Source organism: Miniopterus natalensis, chromosome 13, assembly GCF_054644295.1.
Source record: "Miniopterus natalensis isolate mMinNat1 chromosome 13, mMinNat1.hap1, whole genome shotgun sequence".
Lineage (NCBI taxonomy): Eukaryota > Metazoa > Chordata > Mammalia > Chiroptera > Miniopteridae > Miniopterus > Miniopterus natalensis.
The window spans coordinates 52034729-52055752 of record NC_142093.1 but is presented as its reverse complement, the minus strand read 5'-3'; the positions used below and the strand labels follow the sequence as shown (position 1 = coordinate 52055752).

General features: G+C 39.9%; 1 protein-coding gene and 1 pseudogene across 2 annotated transcripts in view; both read left to right on the top strand.

The window, feature by feature from the left end:
* Positions 1-4129: 4129 nt before the first annotated feature.
* On the top strand, positions 4130-7637 carry LOC107534521 (DNA-binding protein RFX2 pseudogene; annotated as a pseudogene).
* A 7970-nt stretch (positions 7638-15607) lies between these two features.
* The window catches only part of REV1 (REV1 DNA directed polymerase), a 68087-nt gene continuing 62670 nt past the window's right edge, over positions 15608-21024 (top strand). For both annotated transcript variants that reach the window (XM_016209661.2, XM_016209660.2), the window contains exons 1-2: positions 15608-15667; positions 17025-17151. In XM_016209661.2, coding sequence (XP_016065147.2) covers positions 15614-15667; positions 17025-17151 — 181 coding nt within the window. In that variant the 5' untranslated portion in view covers positions 15608-15613. The remainder of the gene's footprint in view (positions 15668-17024; positions 17152-21024) is intronic.

Here is a 21024-nt window from a genome sequence, read left to right as displayed (position 1 = left end):
TCAAGGAAAGGTAAAAGGACCGGACCCACTTCTAGAAAAGGCTTAGGTGTCCAAGCCTGTAATTTTGTTTAGAGAGCAGTATGTATAGCCACTTTTATTTGGTAGATTCCAAGTTCTTTGAATGCTATGTTTAGTTGGTGGTGATCCAGATGGTACCTAATATAGTACAGGAGTAGTTTCATTGAAACAGAAAAAAATCAGCAATAGGAAAATGTGTCAATATACCGAAGGGGAAGAAACCAGGTTAAAATAAACAAATTTTTTAAGGGTTCTAGCAGGTTAGGAATAATACTTGGTCTAAATATCTTGCCTTTTTATTTTTATATGTTTTTGAAAAGTATTTTAAATACATGAAATACACACAGTTATTTAGGATAATAAATACACAGCTATGAATCTTAGGATGTAAGTTGTCATCTTTGTTTAGAACTCCTAAAAGTGAATTTATGCTAAAGACTAGAGCCAGTAGTTGTACTTTTTGGAAATTGTTACAAGGATTAATACTCTTCATCTAAGTATTTTTGTTTTAAATAGATTGGTGAGGGTCTTTTCAAAGTCAAAACCTGACTGTAGTGTCTGGGATGGGGCTGGAAGAAGATTCTACTTCCCTGGAATATGAAATTCAAGAATCTCTCTTGTGCCCTTTTAACTTCAGCAGTCTGAGAACTATAGCCTTAGGCTTAGACCATGATGGTTGACTAAAACAAAACCTCTAAACAGCTGCGTTTTTGTATCTAAATGTTAACATAAAAAGCTGTTTATCTGGTGTTAAAGCCTCTTTCACTTAAGAGCGAACAAGCACATTTGAGCAGACCATGTGTCTGTACTTTATTGACTTAGTTACTTATAAGGACAATACTTGGTCCTAGTAAATTATTTCTGCAAACGACCTCCCACTGCCCTCCCCTCCAAGAAAAATAAAAATGTGCTATACAGATTTCTTGGGGAAGTAGTCTCTTTCCCAGCTTTGTACTACCAACTGAACATTCCAGTTATCTCTTCCCTGTAGCTTGCCCAGTCGGTCTCTGATCCCAGCTGCCTGCAGAGTATTTTCAGTGTCAAAAGTCATTGTCTTTTTTTTTTTCCATTTTCTTTGCTGCTTTTTAAAAATTTGTTTTATTTTTAAATTTTTAGTTGTGGTAAAATACATATAAACATAAAATATACCATTTTAACCATTTTTAAGCATACAGTTCAGTAGTGTTAAGTATACTTGCCTTGTTGTGCAGCCAATCTCCAGAGCTTTTTCATCTTGCAAAACTGAAACTCTGCCCATTAAACAATTCTATTTCTCCCTCCCCCGGCTCCACCATTCTACTTTCTGTCTCTATGAATTTGACTACTCTAGATACCTCATATAGATATTTATTTTTTTGTGGCTGGCTTATTTCACCTAGCATAATGTCCTCAAGCACTTCATCCTTGTGATAGGATCTGTCAGAATTTCCTTCCTTTTTAAGGCTGAAAATACACCATTGTATGTATAGACCACATTTTGCTTATCTATTCATCCATCACTGGACACTTGGGTTGCTTTCACCTTTTGACTGTTGTGAATACTGATATTAACATGGGGCTACAAATATAAATATTTCTTCTAGCCCCTGTTTTCACTTCTTCTTGGTATATACCCAGAAGTGGAATTTTTGGGTCATAATGGTAATTCTAATTTTAATTTTTAAAGGAATTGTCATACTGATTTCCATAGTGGCTGCACCACTTTACATTCCCACCAGTAGTGCACAAGGGTTTCAGTTTCTTCATTTCTTCCCCAGTGCTTGATAGTTTTTGTTTTCTTTATGGCAGCCATACTAATGGGTATGAGATGGTAGGTAGCTCATTCTGGTTTCCGTTTGCAGCTCTCTAATGATTAGTGATGGTGAGTATCTTTTCATGTGCTTATTGACCATTTGTATATCATCTTTAAAGAAATGTCTATTCAGATCTTCTGTCAATTTTTTATAAAGGTGGTTTTTATTGTTGATTTGTAATAGTTCTCTCTATATTCTGGGTATTAGTCCCTTATCAGGTGGTTTTCAAATATTTTCTTCCATTTTGTGGATTGCTTTTTTACTCATTTGCTTGTGTCCTTTTGATGCACAGAGGTTTAAATTTTGGTGTATTCTAATTTATCTGTTTTTCTTTTTGTTGCCTATGCTTCTGATGTCATATCCAAGAAATCATTGTCAAACCCATGTTGTGAAGCTTTTCTCCCATGTCTCCTTCTAAGAGTTTTATAGTTTTAGGTCTGAGTTCACATTTAGGTCTTTGATCCATTTTGAGTTACTTTTTGTATATCATATCATGTAAGATAAGGGTTCGACTTCATTATTTTGCGTGTGGGTATCCAGTTTTCCCAGCATTATTTGTTGAAAAGACTTCTTTCCCCCATTGAATGGTCATGGAAAAGTCCACACATCCCTGGGATGAAAATACCTAAGGCTAGTTATTAACCAGTTCCTTAATCGTTCGTAAGTACCTTACCAGAAAATTGACTGCTCACCAAGATAAAGACAGAGGCGACGAAGAGGAAAAGGTGTTGAGTAGCAATGCAGGAGGGAGCCAGAAGTGAACTTGTTTTATTTCAGCCTTGACTGGTGACAGGCTGGGTCACTGCACGCGGCTGCTTGCTTGGCACTTGTGTCCTCTTCGTGGATGATTACACCACTGTAATGTACACATCCGTTCTTTTGCTGTGTGTTCATTTGTATATTCCAGTTCACTCAGCAACTACTTTCTTTCAGATCTTCACCGGAGGATATTTTTTCAATTCAGAGAGAGTGGGGGAGGGAGGGAGAGAAACATCAATGTGAGAGATGTTTCTGAGCCGGGCCAGGCCAGGGACGGAACCTGCAACCAAGGTACGTGCCCTTGAGTGGAATCGAACCCAGGACCCTTCTCTTTGTTGGCTGATCCTCTGACCACTGAGCCAAACCGACTAGGGCTCTTTTTCTTTTTCTTTTTCTTTTTCTTTTTCTTTTTCTTTTTTTCTTTTTCTTTTTCTTTTTCTTTTTCTTTTTCTTTTTCTTTTTCTTTTTCTTTTTCTTTCTCTTTCTCTTTCTCTTTCTCTTTCTCTTTCTCTTTCTCTTTTTCTTTTTCTTTTTCACTATTGGAATGGGACATTTAATTGTCTGTAGGGTGCTCCCAGGTTGGGGATTTTGGGGCCTTTGGCAGAGCCCTGGCTAATGAAACCAGCAGAGATGCCCATCAGCCAGTGCCAGGCAGGGTGGCAGTCCCAGGGCCAGACTGAGACTGCCAGCTCTTGGGATGTTGCTTAAGACGATTTCTGAGACTACTGGGTAAGGAATGTTGCCTCTGAATGAGAGGAGGCTACAGTTAGAGGAGGAGATGCTTGGTGGGAGTGGGGCTCCAAGGTCACAAGGTTAGGAGTAACAGGGAGCTGGTTGGTCACAAGGTCCTTCATGGCCCCCAGTGGCCGGGGTCGGGGGGAATGTGGTGAGGGCAGGTAGCCGGCTTGGTTTAGCTCAGGCCAGTTTCAGGAACTCCTGCAGAGTGTTTTGTTTGACAACTTCTGCCAGGAGCTCATAGTCTCCATAGTACTGGTCTACATTGACAATCTGGGGTGGAGTGGCCTCGGGGTTGCCCACCAAGGCTCGCATCTCATCCCTCAGGGCGTTGTCCTGGGAGAGGTCCACATTCAGGAAGCGGGTTACCTCGCTGTGCTGGGATTTGATTTCATATGTTGTAGACACGCAGGCTGTTCATGCTTCGGGTGGATGGACTGGCAGATGACCGGCAGTAGCTGCAGCTGCCCAACAACTACTTCTTAAGTACCTATCAGAGGAAGATAAACCCACACATGTAATGTAACTAGAATAATGAGATGGAATAGAAGGCACTCAGAGTCAGTGTCATTACTTAATAGTCTGTAAACTTTATAGAGTTACGGACATGTAACCAACAGATTAACCCTGATGAATATGTGTTTGGACATTTCTGAATATGTAGTGGGAATTTTGCTGGTGTGTTATGAACTATTTGGAACTTTATAATGTTGATAATTCTTTAGGAAATAGATGAAATACCACGTTTGCATGAAAATGATTGCTCCTGATGACTAACATCATTCTGTGGATAATCAATATCCACCAATAATCATAATAAAAAAGGCAGAATGATATATATATATTTTTTAGTGGAATTTGACTAGCCTTTTAAAATGGACATTGGAAACAATGTCCCACCCTGTTGTGGCAGGTTTGAGGTGGGCGTGGCCAGAGGTAGGGGTTGCAGGAGCCCTAAAAGGGACCAACACGCAGGAGCCACTGCCTGAACTCCTGGCCGGAACTCCAGAAAACTCAGCTTATGTGTAACCTATAACATTATTTCAGAACTGAGCATGCAGAGTTCACAGGATGCAGTGGACTCACCAGCTTCCGTGGCTCTGTGTTCATCAACGGCCGCCCAGGTGCCTGTGGCCCAGCCAGTGCCAGCCTATCCACAGAGGGTGCTGGTCCAGGCAACGGGCTGGGCTTCCAAAGGGGCCCAGATGCAGCCAATATCCCTCCCCAGAATCCAGCAGGTGCCATAGTACGTCCAGGCTGTGCAGCACGTGTACCTGCCTCAAGTGCAGTACGGGGAAGGCAGAGACGCTGTCTACACAAATGGAGCCTTGCCTATAACCCAAGCCTCCTATGTATACCACCAGCAGCGCAGCATCTTACTTCGAGGCCCTGGGTGACACCCAGGTGACTGGCAGGCTCCTCCCTGATGGCGGTCCCCTCTCACAGCATGGTGGGCATCACCATGGATGCCGGGGGTGCCCCTTCATTTCCAGCATGGGAGCCTATCTCATCTATGAGGGGATGGACAGCATCAGACACTCCCTGGCCCACACTTCCCGGTCATGGCCAGCAATGCTTGAAATGGCGATCGAAAACCTCCAAAAAAGCAAAGGGATCACATCACACAAAAGCAGTTTACCCAACAGCCATCTCCAGTGGCTGTTAGATAATTACAAAACTGCTGAAGGCGTCAGTCTCCCCTGAAGTTCTCTTTATAACCATTACCTTTTGCACTGCCAGTAGCATAAGATGGACCCCGTGAATGCTGCCTCCTTTGGGAAACTGATTTGCTGTCTGTTTATGGGCCTGAGGACGTGGCAGCTGGGCACCAGGGTCTGATCCAAGTGTCATTACTGTGGGATCTGTCTGAAGCCAGACTTGCTCCTGAATTGGCTGCAGGAAGACACCCAGCACATGGCCATGTGGCAGCAGCCTGTGCATCAGAAACCAAGGTACTGGCCAGTCCAGAAGTCGAATAGCCTTGGGGACAGTGACTCACACAACAGCCTACACAGCACGCTGAGCAGGCCATGGCCGCCCAGAGCCAGCACCACCAGCTGTACATAGATGTCTCCCATGTCTTCCTGGAATTCCCAGCTCCTGACCTGGGCAGCATCTTGCTGCAGGATGTCAAGGCCCTGCAACCGGTCTATCTGCGGCACTGTGAGGCAGCTTTAGATACGGTGATGAACCTCCAGTTCCACTACATTGAGAAACTGGCTTTCCTTCTGGAATGCTAAAGCCGCTTCCAGTGACGGCCCTGCCTCTCTACCGGCCAGTGATGAGATCCTCGAAGCCACCACCCTCCTGAAGGACAAGCTGGTGTCTCTGTGTCATTGTGACCATATCCTTAAGTGAATGAAGAGCTGTGACCACATCCTGTACCAGGCCCTGGTGGACGTTCTCATACCCAACATGCTGCGGCCAGTACCCAGCACCTTGACACAGGCCATACGTAACTTTGCCAAGAGCTTGGAAGGCTGGTTGACTAACACCATGAGCGACTTCCCAGAACAGGTTATCAAGACTAAGGTCAGCATGGTCAGCGCCTTCACCCAGACCTGTGGAGATACACATCCCTCAATCAGCTAGCGCAGGGGCCCAGGCTGTGCTTCAGAACACTTCCTAGAGCAACTAGATGCTCAGCGACCTCAACTGTCTGGACTTTGCCAACATGCAGGAGTAAGCCTCATAGGTGTGCCAGTGCAAGGAGAGCGTGGCTGGAGCAGAACTTCAAGCTGACCCTGTAGCAGCAGAGCTCCCTGGACCAGTGGGCCCGCTAGCTGGACAATGTGGTTACCCAGGTCGTGAAGCAGCATGCAGGCTGTTCCTGCTGAAATGGCCCTTTTATATGATCTGAGACCTCACCCTGCGCAGCACTGTCAGCTTTGGTTCCTTCCATCTGATCTTCCTGCTGTGTGATGAGTACATGTTCTACCTGGTGGAGCACCGCATCGCCAAGGCAACTGGGGAGACACCCATTGCCATGATGGGAGAGTTCAATGATCTCACCTCCCTGTCATGGACACTGCTGGATAAAGATGACATCAGTGAAAACCAGAGCAGTGAGGCTGATGTGGATGCTTGTAGCCTGGGTGAGCCCCTGGAAAAATGGGAGATCAGCGACCAGAACCACTCCCTGCAGGGTATGTAGCACTGAGGACCTTCCCCAGGCCTGCCCGGCCTCCTCGAGCTCCACTGCAGTTGTGTGTCTTCCATGAAGTGACCTTGACTCTGACTCACAGGATCCCAGGCATGGACACCCTGCAAGGACATGCTGTTCCTCCCAAAGAAAAACTGTTATTCACCATGGCCAAAGGTCTTGCCTAGTTCTGAGAATCTTAGTGGCTCCCCTGGGTGCCACCCAGACCATCTTTTCCTCCTGACTGTCTTAGTTCTCCTGCCTGCTGGACTCCTACCTTCGGACCACTTCCACACACCCTGCCGAGAACTGGAAAGACTATGCTGGGCAGGTCGGCACCTCTGTGTTGGGCTTCTCCATTCAGCTCAGTCCAATTTTTACCATGAGTTTTAAAACTCACACAGATCCCAGGAAGGAAGGGTATCTTGTAGCTGTTGGGCAGTCCCAACCTGACCTCATCCATGGAGACCCAGCTCTGGTACCCTTGTGATGGAAAGGGACCATCTCCGCACTGCGCCCCATGGTCTCTCATGGACAGGCTGTCCTTGGCCTCCTGTCCTGTGCTGAAGCAAGAAGGCTGCCCCAAAGGTGCCCCAGCTCTAGACACCAGAGGTCCCTATAGCATGTCCGTAGACGGCGGGCAGCCCACGGCCCCATGTGGCTCAAAGAACAAGTCACAGAAATAGGCCTGCTCTGTCTTTAAGAGTTACCACCAGAAGTGTTACCAGCAACGAGAAGGACTAGTTCTGTCCGAGGTCACAGCCAATATGAAGCCAAACCACTAAGTCTGGAATTTGTTCCAAGGGGGCCAAGGCAGTCAGTGTTTCAGTGGCACATTCAGAGGGCCACCTCTCACCAAGTCTTTGCAAATTGCCGTGTCTGCAGCCTGCCCCACAGAATCTTCTAGAATGCCTGCCTTTGTATTGGTGATCCTGGAGCACAATGACCCTGGACAGGTCCCATCTTGAACTGTTTAAAGTCGAGATCTTCTCTGGGGACAAACAGATCCCAAGGGCTTAGACAGCCCTGAACTTTAAACATGTGATCTGTGTCCGTTGCAACACATTGTGCTTGGTTAGTTCTGTGCCAGAGTTCTGTCCCAAAAGCAACTGCAAAGGAGAAAGACAAACCTTGAGTCTAGGAAGCGCCATCTAATGTGATGCAATAATTTCTCTTTTTGGAAATGTGTTTATACCAATAGTTTTGTGCTCCAATTGTTATTAGAATGTTTCTTATGAGTGAGTATTGCAGTATATTTGGTCCTCAATATTTTTCTTATTCACAGCAATCAGGAGCCCTGTGCCTACCTTGGCTCTCGCCAGGTGTGCGGGGTGGGGGGCGTGATGGCGAGAAAGATGTGCTCTGATTCTAGAAACCTAAAGTCCATGATGATCATATTTGGTCTTAGAGTTCAAGGCTTAGGTGAAATCATAAATATACACCACCTCTGCTGGGAGGCACTACCTCAGGGTGCTTGAATTGTAATGGCCTGCCTCTTCTTTCCCAGTGCCAGCTGGGTTCTGCCTTAGGTTCTGTCTTGTCCTTTGCAGGATTCCATGAGGAGGACTGCAAATAACAATAAAGACACAGGCCTTCCAAAATAAATAAATAAATTGTACATTGGAAGTCCAGAGTGAAATGTTTACTCCAGCAAGAGATGAAACAAAGTTAAGGGAAAAGTATGCATAAGTAATTTTGTTATGCTCTTAATAAGCAGGTCCTTAATGAGGCTCTTCATAGCATTTTGAGCATCCCTATTAAGAGAATGGGAGAGTCTGCCCTGGCTGGTGTTTCTCAGTGGTTACAGCTTTGGCCTGCATAACAGGCCCATGTATTGAAAAGTCTTGGGTTTGATTCCTGGTCAAGGGCATGAACCTGGGTTTTGGGTTTGCTCCCCGCCCGGGGTTGGGGCACATGTGAGAGGCAACCAGTTGATGTGGCTCTCTCACATCCACGTTTCTTTCTCTCTCTCCACCCCCCCCTCCCCTTCCACTCTCTTTGGGGGAAAAAAAAAGCAATGGAAAAAATATCCTCTGGTGAGGATTAACCAAAAAAAAGAGAGAATGGGAGTTGGGAACTCTTTTACATTGTAGGTATTCAGAGTCCCTGGGCTCATTATTGATAGAGCTTCTGTTCCTTTGCCTTAAACCTGGCTTACCTGGCTGCTGCTGTATTATATGTTGACACTGGGTTCTGGCATGACTGCATTGACAGCCTCTAATTTGATTGGTCTTCATAATTTCATTACTTGAGGACTAATAGATGAGTTTAGTTTACGAACCTTTCAAGGGTAGGGACATTTCCCTTTTGTAGAGTCATATAGAGCCAGAAGTCTTTAGAGTTAGTTTTTAGTTCATTAGTTTTAGTTTTCTGTCTTTTTAAATTTGAGCTTTTTCTTCAAAAAGAATCTTATTCAGATCACAAATAACCTAAAACTTATAAAAGCATAGCTGCCAGAATTGAAGTGGGTTTAGAGTGGAACCTTACTTGCTTGCTATTTTTACCCCCAACTCTTTCTTCCCACCCACATTCACTCTATAGCCAGTTCATGGACCCATAGAGATTCTTCTGAGTGCTAATCAGTGTAACTGTTTTGTTGAGATGAGAACCTCAGTGTTGTTGGACTCAACCCAAATCATATACCTAGGCAGGGGTAGAACTGGGATTAGAGCCCAGATTTTATGTCACTAGTCTATTATTCTTTTTTTTTTTTTTAAACATATCTTTATTGATTTCAGACAGAGGAAGGGAGAGGGAGAGAGAGAGAGAGAGAGAGAAACATCAGTGATGAGAGTCATTGATCGGCTGCAGCCCGCAACCCGGGCATGTGCCCTGACCGGGAATTGAACCCCGATCGCCTGGATCCTAGGTCGACACTCAACCGCTGAGCCACGCCCGGCTGGGCTTGTCTGTTATTCTTTCCATTATGTCGTAGACCATGGGTAAGTTATTTAAAATAACATTGTTGAGTACTTTATAATCTTCAGAGGGTTTCCACATAATGTGATCTCATTTGATTCTACTCTGATCTAGCATTGGTATAATATTCATATAAAAGGTGCTCATGTTTATCGAGGGCATATCCTAAGTGCTAAAGATAAGTGTACTTTGGCATACATGTATTCGTACTTCATCCATTTTTTTAACTATTTTTTTTTTTTTTAAACCCATTAGTTGGCTTCTACTGTAACACTGCTGGATAAGAAGTTTCAGAAATGTTGGTCTCTTTCCTCAAGGCCATCAAGCACTGTGGGATTAGACTGGGAACCCAGTCTATAAGAATTTTATCTGAAAACTGGAAGGCAATTGACAAAGCTCCCTTTTCAAAGATTCTTACTGGTTAGCAGAAACATAAGCCTTTACTTATGGAACACCAGTTTCCAAGAACAGGGTTTTATGTTAGTTACTTCCTGATTTCACAGTACCAAGGAAGTACCATAGTCTTTAGAACCCTTTAAATGATTTCTACGTAATTCTACCTTGTTAGCACGAAAAGTATCTATCATTTGCTAATCTAATCTTGTCTGTGCCACTTTTGAGGAGGGAGTATCTATCATATTGCTGTCTGTTAAACACAGGATTCCATTGTGAATTTTTGGAACACCATTTTAAAATAAGAAATAAAAAGATTAAGTATGCAAGTTGATATGAATATTGATATATTGGGGTATACTAGGGACATTACTCATCGAAATGAATGAAGTATGAACAGTCTTTGATGCTATATGCATATCAACAGAAGTATGATAAATCTACTTACTGTTTACATCATGTCACCTGAGTCTCCCTTTTATTTGGCTGTGCAGTTCAGGTTGTCAGGTAGCTTTGCTGCACACCAGGGCGATCTGTTACTGCTCTTGACCAAGATTATAGATCTGGGTGATGTAGTTTGCTTTATGCTCTAGGGTTTGCTGGTTTTTCCCCCTACTCTTCCTGCCTACAATCTTTCCCTTAAGTTTATTTGTAAGGCTAGTATTTCCTTGATTGGTGCTCATTTCTTTTTAGTTTGTTAAATTGTAGAATGCGTACAGAAGTGTGTATTTTTCATTTTTCTCAATAGTGAGTGTAGTATGGTGCTTTACACATAGTAGTATTCCATTAGCTTTGATCTGTGCGTTCTAGTGTGGGTTCTCCTATACATGATCTCTGAATTATTTCTTAGATGACATAATTAGCTGTGCTACAAAATGTAATCTACACCTATATACTGAACTGTTTAGCACTCACCGTCTGATAAAAGAAAGTTATACAATTGATGTCATCCAGCAGTGACAGGGCTGATAAGTTGCCATTCATAGTGTTCAGTAAGGCCAGATTTACAGTTAGGTTTTTACCCCTAATTTATTGTTATAGGCCATCTTAGCCTATACATAGATTATTTAAATGAATTTGATAGAACAAGTTGCCTTAATTCTTTCTGGAATAAGTAAAAGGGGTCTGCATAAATAAATAAAGAAATGTAGAACAACATTGTACATAGATAGTCAAAGTTCTGAAATTGAAATACATTGCTAACGAATATGGATATAGTAGTTTTATTTTTTTTATTTTGTTTCTGAAAATAGTTTTTCAGTGTGTCTTGTATAGAGCACCAAAGAGAACTGTGAAAGGATTTCAGTGAATGGGAGGATATGACATGGAGAATCTCATGAATGTATGAACTTGAGAACTGAGAGACTGATTTCCTGTAAATGCCTGATTTACAGAAGACCCAGACCAATGAATATTTGCAAGACGCCCTCCCCATCCTCAAGCCAATGAACTTACTGCTTAGACTCTAGCTGAAGTTCCCCCTTTTTACACTCCTTGCCAATAAATACAGCCCCCCCACCCCAACAGCCTCACCTGTAGCTTGCTACAGCATGCAATTCTTCCTCTATTCCCGAATAAACTCAGTTTGTGTAATTCAAGCTTTTCTTAGTTTATCTTTTTTAAGTTGACAGAACTTCAGTAGTAATCTACCCAAACCTCTTATAGTAAGAGACCCAGATGATACAGTAATTGAGATCCAAGAAGTGAAGATTTCCCAGAGATCAGTGAAACCAGTTAGCGACAGAGCATTGACTAGAAAAAAAACAGCTCCCATTACCCATAGTCTTTTTTCATAATCTTTTGATTCACTGATACTGTATATTATCCTACAAACAATAACTGATTGTCAGTATTGTATTTTTATTCAGTCATTATTTAACATTGATGTATCCAGATATTTTACTGTTTGCCTTTCATTTTTTGTTTTATTTTCTGTAAGAGAATTTGCCTTCCACCTGAGGGATATCCTTTAGGCTTTCCTTTAGTGCAAGTTTACTAGTGCCATTTACTTGTTTTTAGTTGCGTGAAATGCCTTTATTCTTAACTGACTGTTTTCTGGGTGCAGAATTATAAGTTAATAGGGGTTTTTTCCAGAACTGTTGTCTTCTAACTATTATAATTTCTTTTGGAAAGACAACTGTCTGTTTAATTTCTGCCCTTTTGAGTATTTTGAATGGAATCACTCTGTTCTCCCCACTCATGGCAGCTTTTAAGACTTTTTTGTCTTTAGTTTTTCATACTTCTATTATATGTCTAGGTATAGATTTGTATTTTTTCCCCCCAGGGGCTCACTGGGCTTCTTGAATTTGTGGCTTGATATCTTTAATCCGTTTTATAATGTTTTAGTCATAATGTCTTCAAATATAACTTGTTTTTCTTCTTTTTTCCTCCCAAATTACTTAAGTTAGACCTTCTTAAATATCCTCTTTATCTCTTTTCCTCCCATGTTCTATATCCTTTTGTTCCACTGTTTTATCTGGATCTTTTCTTGTTACTTATCTTCAGCTGTTCTTTATTTGCTCTTATCTATTAATTTGCTCATCTATTTCTGGTATGTATCTTTCAATTCTAGAGTTGCCATTTAGTTACTTTGTATACTTTCCAGTTTTTTACCCAGAGTCTGTCTTTGTTAAATTCAGTATTTGGAGTGTCTGTGGATCTGTTTATTTTGTTGTTTCCATTGGTTCTCACTCATGTGATCTTCTTTGTGTGCCTGTTTATTTTTGTTTGTGTGCCATACATTATATTTATATTCGCAAGATTGTTTGTATGAGCGTGTGAAGTTTAGGATGTAGTCATTTTCCACTGAGGATTTACATTTTCTTCACCAGATGCTACGGCACCAGCAGTCCGGGATCCCCTTAATCTGTTTGCAGAGATAGAAATAATCTGTGGCGGCGAACATGTTCTGCAAAGCGTGGTCGGCCTACTTTCAGCTTACTCTTACTCCTATGGTCCTCTTCCCAAGTGTGCAGATTTATATATCCTTGGAAGACCTTTGAATCCAACTTCTGTTCCCTTAGTACTGCTCTGTTTGTTTTTTTCAAAATTATCGTCCGTCTTCTCAGCCATTCTTCTGGAATTGCCAAATGCCCTCAGGGAAAAGCTGTCCCAGTTTGTGGGGGAAAGGTAACATGAAGTGGCAGTTGTCCTCTGTCATCTTCTAAATCTTGGCCCAGTATTTCATTATTTGCTAGGCCTTCTATGCCTTGAAGCAATTTTTAAAAAACAGTGTTTTGTGTAGTTCACCTCTTCCTCAGCAGGAAGGTTGGCCCAGAGTGTCCAGTTTACTATTTGTTATGGAATTTCCTCAAGTAGAATTTGAATGTATAAAATGAAACAGGTTTCTTGTTCCCTTTTCCTTTTTTTGGGTATTATTTTAATCCTGGACCAATAGGAGTTTGTTGTACATGGGTCAAATTAGTGGAAATGATGAAATTACAATTTTAAGTCCTTCATTCCTTTCACTTGTCAAAGCTTTAAATATTTGCCTGGGATTGTTTTATTTTCTCTGGAATGGGGAAAGAACCTTTAAAATCTGTTTGTGTGTTTTGTTTATTATGGCTTTGTTTCATATTTGTCTGTCCTCATTAAACCTTCAATAAGGATTTTCATATTGGCCTTTCTCAGTGGATATCCAGTAGATCATAAATGATTGGGCAAATGAATTAAACTAAAAATATATTGTATTTTTAAAATTTGTCTCATTTATCAGATTGTTGCATTAATTTTTGTGAGTATGCATCCTTAACCTAATAGCCAGAACTCCCAAACTCTCTTTATTTGTTAGAGTAGATATATGGATTCAGGTTATATGAAGTCAAGAACTATGTGTTAATACATTTCCCAGATTCCTTTAAGATACGGGGAAAAGTCTTGAGGGACTAGATACAGTGAGCCTCTTGAAAACAAGCATTTAGCAGAGCAAATATAGCAGTTCTGGGACTCATAATGAACATTGGGGAGCCGTGCCTTTGTCAGACTTGAAAAAACAAAACTCAACTCTCTCTCAGCACCAACAACCCCTAATCAGGGTTAATCACTATGCCTCCTGTTCTCAGAGCTCTTTGGACATAACCCTCTGAACATATCTCTGCATATCTTTTCGGTACCCTTTAAAAGTGGACAGTAAAAATTCATAATATAAGTGTTAGCAAGGAGAAACTGTACATCCTGAAATATACCAAGAATAGAAATATTTGAAAGAAAATATCTACTGTCATGTTCTAAGATGTTACTCAATAACAGAATCTTATAAACCATATCAAAGCTGATTTGACTTGGATAATGTATAAGGGTGCTCTAGTGACATATGGTAGCCTTTTGATGTTAACCTACATATAGTTACTAGAAGAAAAAAATGCCTAAGTGGAAATCATGTTAATCTTATGAAGGATAATGCAGTCATGGCTCAAGATGTAGCCGTTTAGGGTTAGACTTATGCTTTGACTTAGGAATCATTTTATTTTCTTTTTTCTAATATTTAAAAAAATGTTTTTATTGAATTTTAGAGACGAGGAAGGAGAGGGGTAGAGAGAGAGAGAGAGAGAGAACTATTGATCAGTTGCCTCCTGCACGTTCCCTACTGGGAATTGAGCCCGCAACTCAGGCATGTGCCCTGACCAGGAATGGAACCAGTCACCTCTTGGTGCATGGGTCAACCCTCAACCTCTGAGCTGCACCAGCCAGGCTTAGGAGTCATATTATACCTTGCTTGCCACTAAGCTGTCATTTGGTGATTTTATAGTACAGATGGACAAGTGTTGCCTTAAAGAAAATGCCAGATTTCCTAGTATCAGTAATAATCTTTCTGTGTCAAATCCCCTAAGTCAGCGATTTTCAGCCTTTTCATCTCATGGCACACATAAACTAATTACTAAAATTCTACAGCACACCAGAAAATACATATTTTGCCAATCTAACAAAAAAAACAGGTATAATTTTGATTCACACCAGACCCTATTGTGTTGGCTTTGTCACTTTTTAATTTTACAATCTAAGGGAAAAGAGGGGAGTGCAGCTGACTTAATAGCCAGGTATTGCATGTTTTAAAAAATCTTGTGGTCTGGCCAAAGTGGCTCAGTTGGTTGAACGGCATCCCATGCACCAAAAGGTTGCTGGTTTGATTCCTGGTCAGGGCACATACTTGGGTTATGGGTTCGATCTCCAGTCAGGGCATATGCTGAAGGCATCCAGTGTTTCTCATGAATGCTTCTCTGTCTCTCCCCTCCCTCCCTCCCTCCCAGCCCGTCCTTTGGTGAGGATTTAAAAATTTTTTTTTTTTTTTTTTGTGGCACAGCGGTTGAAAATCGCTACCCTAGATGTATTGTTTTACTTGACTTTTTTGGGGAGCTTTTTGCATAACAGATGAATTACACTGTGCATGCACTCTAAGTACCCAGTATGCAATAGCAAGGACGGAGTTTAAGAGCCATATTTTAGGTGGGTTCATGAAGGAATATGTTTTCTTAGGTTCTGTTAACACTAATTAATTGTTAACAAATAATCAAAACCATGTTAGTCAGATTTGTTGATGTTTTATGTAAGTAGGTGTTAGGATTGGTGCTCAGGAATGCCTAAAAGTTTTTCCTGTTTAATTTAAAGTAGTTACAATTAAAAATCTCATAGTTACCTGTTAGGAGGGTGTTTTTAGGAACAAATGTCACTTTTGAAGCAGAAGAACGATAGCTTTGGAAAAAGTTTCTTCACTCAGTATTATACTTTCAACTCTAATGAATTAAACATTTGTATTTGAATTTCTCATTTTTCTTGATACTGAAGTAAAATCAATTAGTAGATTATGTTATAAAATTTACTCTTTTTTTAATTTTTTCCCTAATACAGAAGCTCCACCATGAGACGAGGTGGATGGAGGAGGCGAGCTGAAAATGATGGCTGGGAAAAATGGGTGGGTTTTAAACAAATAAGAATAATTATATTGTATTTTCATTCTTCTTATAGCTTGTAATTGGTTTTAAGGCATTTTCTAAGTTGTAAATCACTTTAGATACCAACTCTGAGTTTTCGCAATGTATTGAAAGCTCAACTTTAACCCCTAAACTTGCAGGAATTTTATCCTGAGGAAATAAATATTCTAGTGCACAAAATTTATTGTATGATAATCTTATTGCAGCATTGCTAATAATACTGAGAAACAGGAAAACATAGCTATCCAATAATAGGGAATTGGTTAAATAATCTCTATACAGTGGAACACTGCAACCATTATTTAACTTTATATTTCTTAATCTAGTGAATGGCCTTGACTTAAAGGTTATTGTGTTATAAAGGAATATTGATATATATATGATCCTGTTTTTGTTAAACTGCTTGCTATGCTCTGAGGCATAGACATAAACTTTGAAAATAAGATCCCGAAATGTTAACAGTGAATGGGATCATAACTAATTTAAAGTTCCTTCTTTATATTAAAAAAAATATTTTTGACAATGAGCATGTAATATTTTGTGTAATCAAAAACAATGAAGTCATTTCCATTTTGAAAAAAATGTGTATCACTTCTGCATATCTACAGCTTTCTTTTAAAGACCTAATTGATATTCTTTATCAATCTAGATAAATCAGTAGAGACTTAATTGATAATTTACATCAATTAAGCTTAATTATTTCAATATTCGGGAAAAGTATAGCTGAATTCAGCTACACTTTTTAGATTTGTAAAGGTGTGTAGGGAAAATAATGTTTTTATATTCTTTTTTGAGGTTCTTGTTATCTATTGAAAATTAGTACTACTGTTAAATAGGTTGATTAGATCCAGAATTTAGTCACTGAATCGTTTATTGTATTCCTATCTACATGTATGGAGAACTGTACTGTTTTGTTGAACCACTTCATTTTACTTGAAGTTATTAATTTTAAGCTTCCTATGCATAAAAGATAGTGGAAGCCCATCTAAAGTATATACTTATTGACCACGTGTTAAAGTTTAACTGGTTTAAACTTTGGTGTAACTTTTGCTTTATTTTATAGATAACAATATTTTGTGGCATTAAAACATTTTAAAATAACTAATTATTATAAAAATGTTAAAGAATTATTAAAAATTGAGTCAAGAGAGGGAAAAGTCTCTTTTGACCTGCCTTGCCTCTGGTTCACGTTTATAATTACACCTTTGTCATCATTATACCTTGGTCACTGGCACAGAATAAGGTCCTTTTATTTATTTTTAAATAGAAGTTTCTTTTAAAAAAAAGGGAAGAAAATATAACTTTTGTGATTAGTGTTTACCTTTTCTTTAATTCTAGGGTGGATATATGGCTGCCAAGGTCCAGAAATTGGAGGAACAGTTTCGATCAGATGCTGCTATGCAGAAGGATGGAACTTCATCGACAATTTTTAGTGGAGTTGCCATCTATGTTAATGGATATACAGGTTGAGTACTTTCTACTTTTTAGGTACTCTCTTTTGGCTGCACTTTTATTAGGATTGAGAGTGACTTGTTTTAACTTGTTTTTAATTATGTTGTATATAAAAATGATAAAAATAAAATCCCCTACCATTGTCTTTTATTTTAATTTTTATTAAAGTACCTAGTTTTAAAAAGTCAAATGAATCTGGCTAGTGTGGCTCAGTTGGTTGAGCCTCCTCTGTGCACCAAGAGGTCGACAGTTCAGTTCCAGGTTAGGGCACATGCTTGGGCTCAGTCCCCAGCAGGGGGCATGCAGGAAGCAGCCAATTGATGTGTCTCTCTTACCAATATTTTTATCTATCTCTCCCTCTCCCTTCCTCTCTCTCCAAAGTCAGTAAAAACACACTTTTAAAACAGTAAAATGAGATTTAAAATTAAAAATAGTGGTCTTGCTTATACAGCTGATTGGAAGCTCATCCCATGTGTGTGGGGCTTGTAAACTGTGAGCTTCAATATAGAGGGATCTTGTAAGGCCACCTCCTATGTGAATCTCCCACTATAATTATCTGTAGGTCCTTTGGGGCTGGTGGAGGAGGAGGGTGGTGTATGTGTCAGATTTCGCAGAATCTTGCTTAGAGAAGGGTGTAAATCCAGCTGCCAGCATTTTGGTTGTCAAGGGGAAAGGAAAGCGCCATACCTCTCCATTTAGAAAGTAGAATTTTATTTAATCTCCCTATTTTTTTTATCTCCTATATCGCTTCTCTGTTACACCTCTTGTCATTGAGTTCAGTATCTGGAAGGGGCAAGATAGTATTCTTTGTGAGTGGGAGAGGAGATCTGGAATTCTAATCAGTCTCTTACACAGAATTTCAACTGTGAACTTCTTGTTTTACCACCTATCCACATGCCCACTTTTGGAGGTGCCCTATGCCCCTATTTCATGACTATCTCTTGGTTTCACTAGCACTAAGCAGCCTCTTCTGGACTTCCGCACAGCCAGCTTAGATTTTAGCTTTCTCTGATCTGCAAAAACAGTTACCACTTGTCTCCTGGCTGTCAGATATTCCTGCTAAAGTTTCTCTTCATTCTCTTCAGGATTTCTTTCCTATTAAGATCACTTAAGTGTATTTCTTTACATGAATGGCTGTAGATATTTGTGTCCACCTCTTAGATTTTTTCGTCTCTACTTCTCAACTGGCTGATTCTTGCTTATCTTTAAGGTCTCTGTTTAGACATCACTTCCCTTTGGTTGTCTGATTGTCTTCTTACTGGTGTAGCTGACTTTTCATGCTCCTTTGGGGGGCTGTGGCTCCTTGTATTTGTCTGCATCTTAGCATTTATAAGATCTTACTGTAGTTTCCCGTTTATTAAACAAGAGCAAGAGCCACATTTTCCTGTTTTCATTACTACTGTATCCTTGGTACCTCTACAGTGACTGGGTCTAACCACTCAGGAAATATTTGTTGAATTTTAAAGTTAAGCTTTAGTTAACTGATAACCTTTGCCTGGTTGAGTTTTATAAGGCATGAATTTAGTCTCAAAATGAATTGTTGGTGCAGCTTTGGAAACGTTCACATGCATCTTTTCTACGTAGGTATTCTGGAACATTCAAGCTCTACAGACCTTCCTGAGATGCATTATAAAAGATTAAAAATGTTAACAAAAAGAAATTACGTAGCTTGTTACATTAGCCAGTTATGGAAGTCCCCAATTTGCAAGGGCACCCTTATTCTCAGAAGAGGAAGAAAAAGAGATTTTGTGTGTGTGAGTGAAAAAATAAGTACTGTAGTAATCACTACCACAGTTGAGAGTCTGGAATTCTAATTACTTTTGTCACTGATTTTTGTGTGACCATAAGACATTTTCTCTTTGAACCCATTTTTTTGGACCCATTATTATCACTATCCCTTTCTTTAGGATAGAAATAATATTAATTTTTACTCTTGTTGTTAGGATTACATTATAGTTTTACAAGTAAAGTTGCATCATGTAGAATTTCATAGGGACATGCAAATTGTGGTGATAGAATTTTTTTAGGAAAATACTCTGTTTTGGTAAATACTTTGCAGCTTTATAGATAAAACAGAATTAACAACCTGTGTAATGAATTAGCAAGTGAAGAATAGTGCTTTGGATGCAGTAAGACTAATAAGAAATGCTGTTTTATTGTTAATTCTTCTTAATCATGCACCCTGCAGACTTTAATATTCCAAGTTTTCTTGATTCTTTTAAAGCTCCCAATTCTGCCATCTGAGCTTCTCTGATAACCCTTATTTCTTCCAACCCACTTAGCACTGAACTTGAGCTTAGAGATAAGATCCTCTGCCTTTTGGATACTCTTGCCTCTGTCAACCCATTCCCCCCCAAAGCATCTTTTCCCTGTTAAGGTTAACTTCTTTGTCTTCCATCCTTTTTTTTTTAATTAAAAAATTTTTGAGATAATTGTAGAATCACATGCAGCTTTACGAAAGAACACAGAGCCCATGAACCCTTTGCCCAGTTTCTCCCAATGGAAACATCTTACAAACCATAGTACAGTATCAACCAGGAAATTGACCTTGATAAAGTCAAAATATAGAACATTTTCACACCACAAGGATCTTCATGTTTCCCTTCTTATCCACATCTACTTCCTTCCCTTCTGCTTTCAGTCCCTCTTACCCCCGGCAACGACTGACCTGGACTTCATTTCTGTGCTTTTTCATTTCAGGATATTATGTGAATAGAATGTACAGTATGTAACCTTTTGGGATTGGCTTTTTTTACTGAGCACAATACTCTGGAGAGTCATCCAAGTCGTCGTATGTATCAGTAGTTTTTTTCCTTTTTATTGCTGAGTTGTCTTCCATCATTTGGATGTTCCACAGTTTGTTAACCATTCACCTGTTTAAGAGCATATGGGTTATTTCCTGGTTTTGGCTGTGAACGAACGCTTGTGTACATTCGAATGCGGTTGCTGGGTCATGTGATTGCATGTTTACTTTTTTTTTTTTTTTTAAATCCTCACCCGAGGATATTTTTTCTATTGCTTTTCAGAGAGAGTGGAAGGGAGAAACAGAGATAGAAACACCGATATGAAAGAGACACATTGATTGGTTGCCTCCCACATGTGCCCCTATCGTGCCCCGGGATTGAGCCTACAACTGAGATACGTGCCCTTGGCCTGAATCAAACCAGGGACTCTTCAGTCCACAGGCCAATGCTCTAACCATTGAGCAAAACTGGCTAGGACGCATGTTTACTTTTTTAAAGAAATTGACAAACTTTCTCAAGCGACTATACTATTTTACATTCCCACTAGCAATCTAAGTGATCCAGTTTCTCTGCATCCTTGTCAGTATTTAGTGTACTTTATTTTAAACATTTTAGTAGTGATACCTCATTGTGGTTTTATTTTGTATAACAATTGCTATGCATCCTCACCATCGTTTTTTTTTGTTTTAATTAATTTAGGTATTCTAACAGATGTGTAGTAGTATCTCATTGCACTTCTAATTTGCATTTGCCTGATGGCTGATGATGTTTATGTGCCACCTGTATATCCTCTTCAGTAAAATGTCTGTACCCATCTTTTGCCTATTTTCTGATTGGATTGTTTTTTACTGTTGAGTTTTGAGAGTTCTTTATGTATTCTAGGTACTACTCCTTTGTCAGATATGTGGTTTGCAAATATTTTCTTCCAGTGAGGAGTATGTCTTTTGGCATCTTCACGTGGTCTTCCGCAGAGCAGAAGTTTTTCATTTTGATTAGGTCCAGTTTGTCAGTATTTCTTTTTATGGATTGTGCTTTCAAGTCAAAAGCCTACTTAGCACTAGATTCCAAAAAAATTTTTTTTCTAAAAATTTTCTAGTTTTATGTTTGAGTTAATTTTTTGTGTGTGTGGCCTGTGGATATCT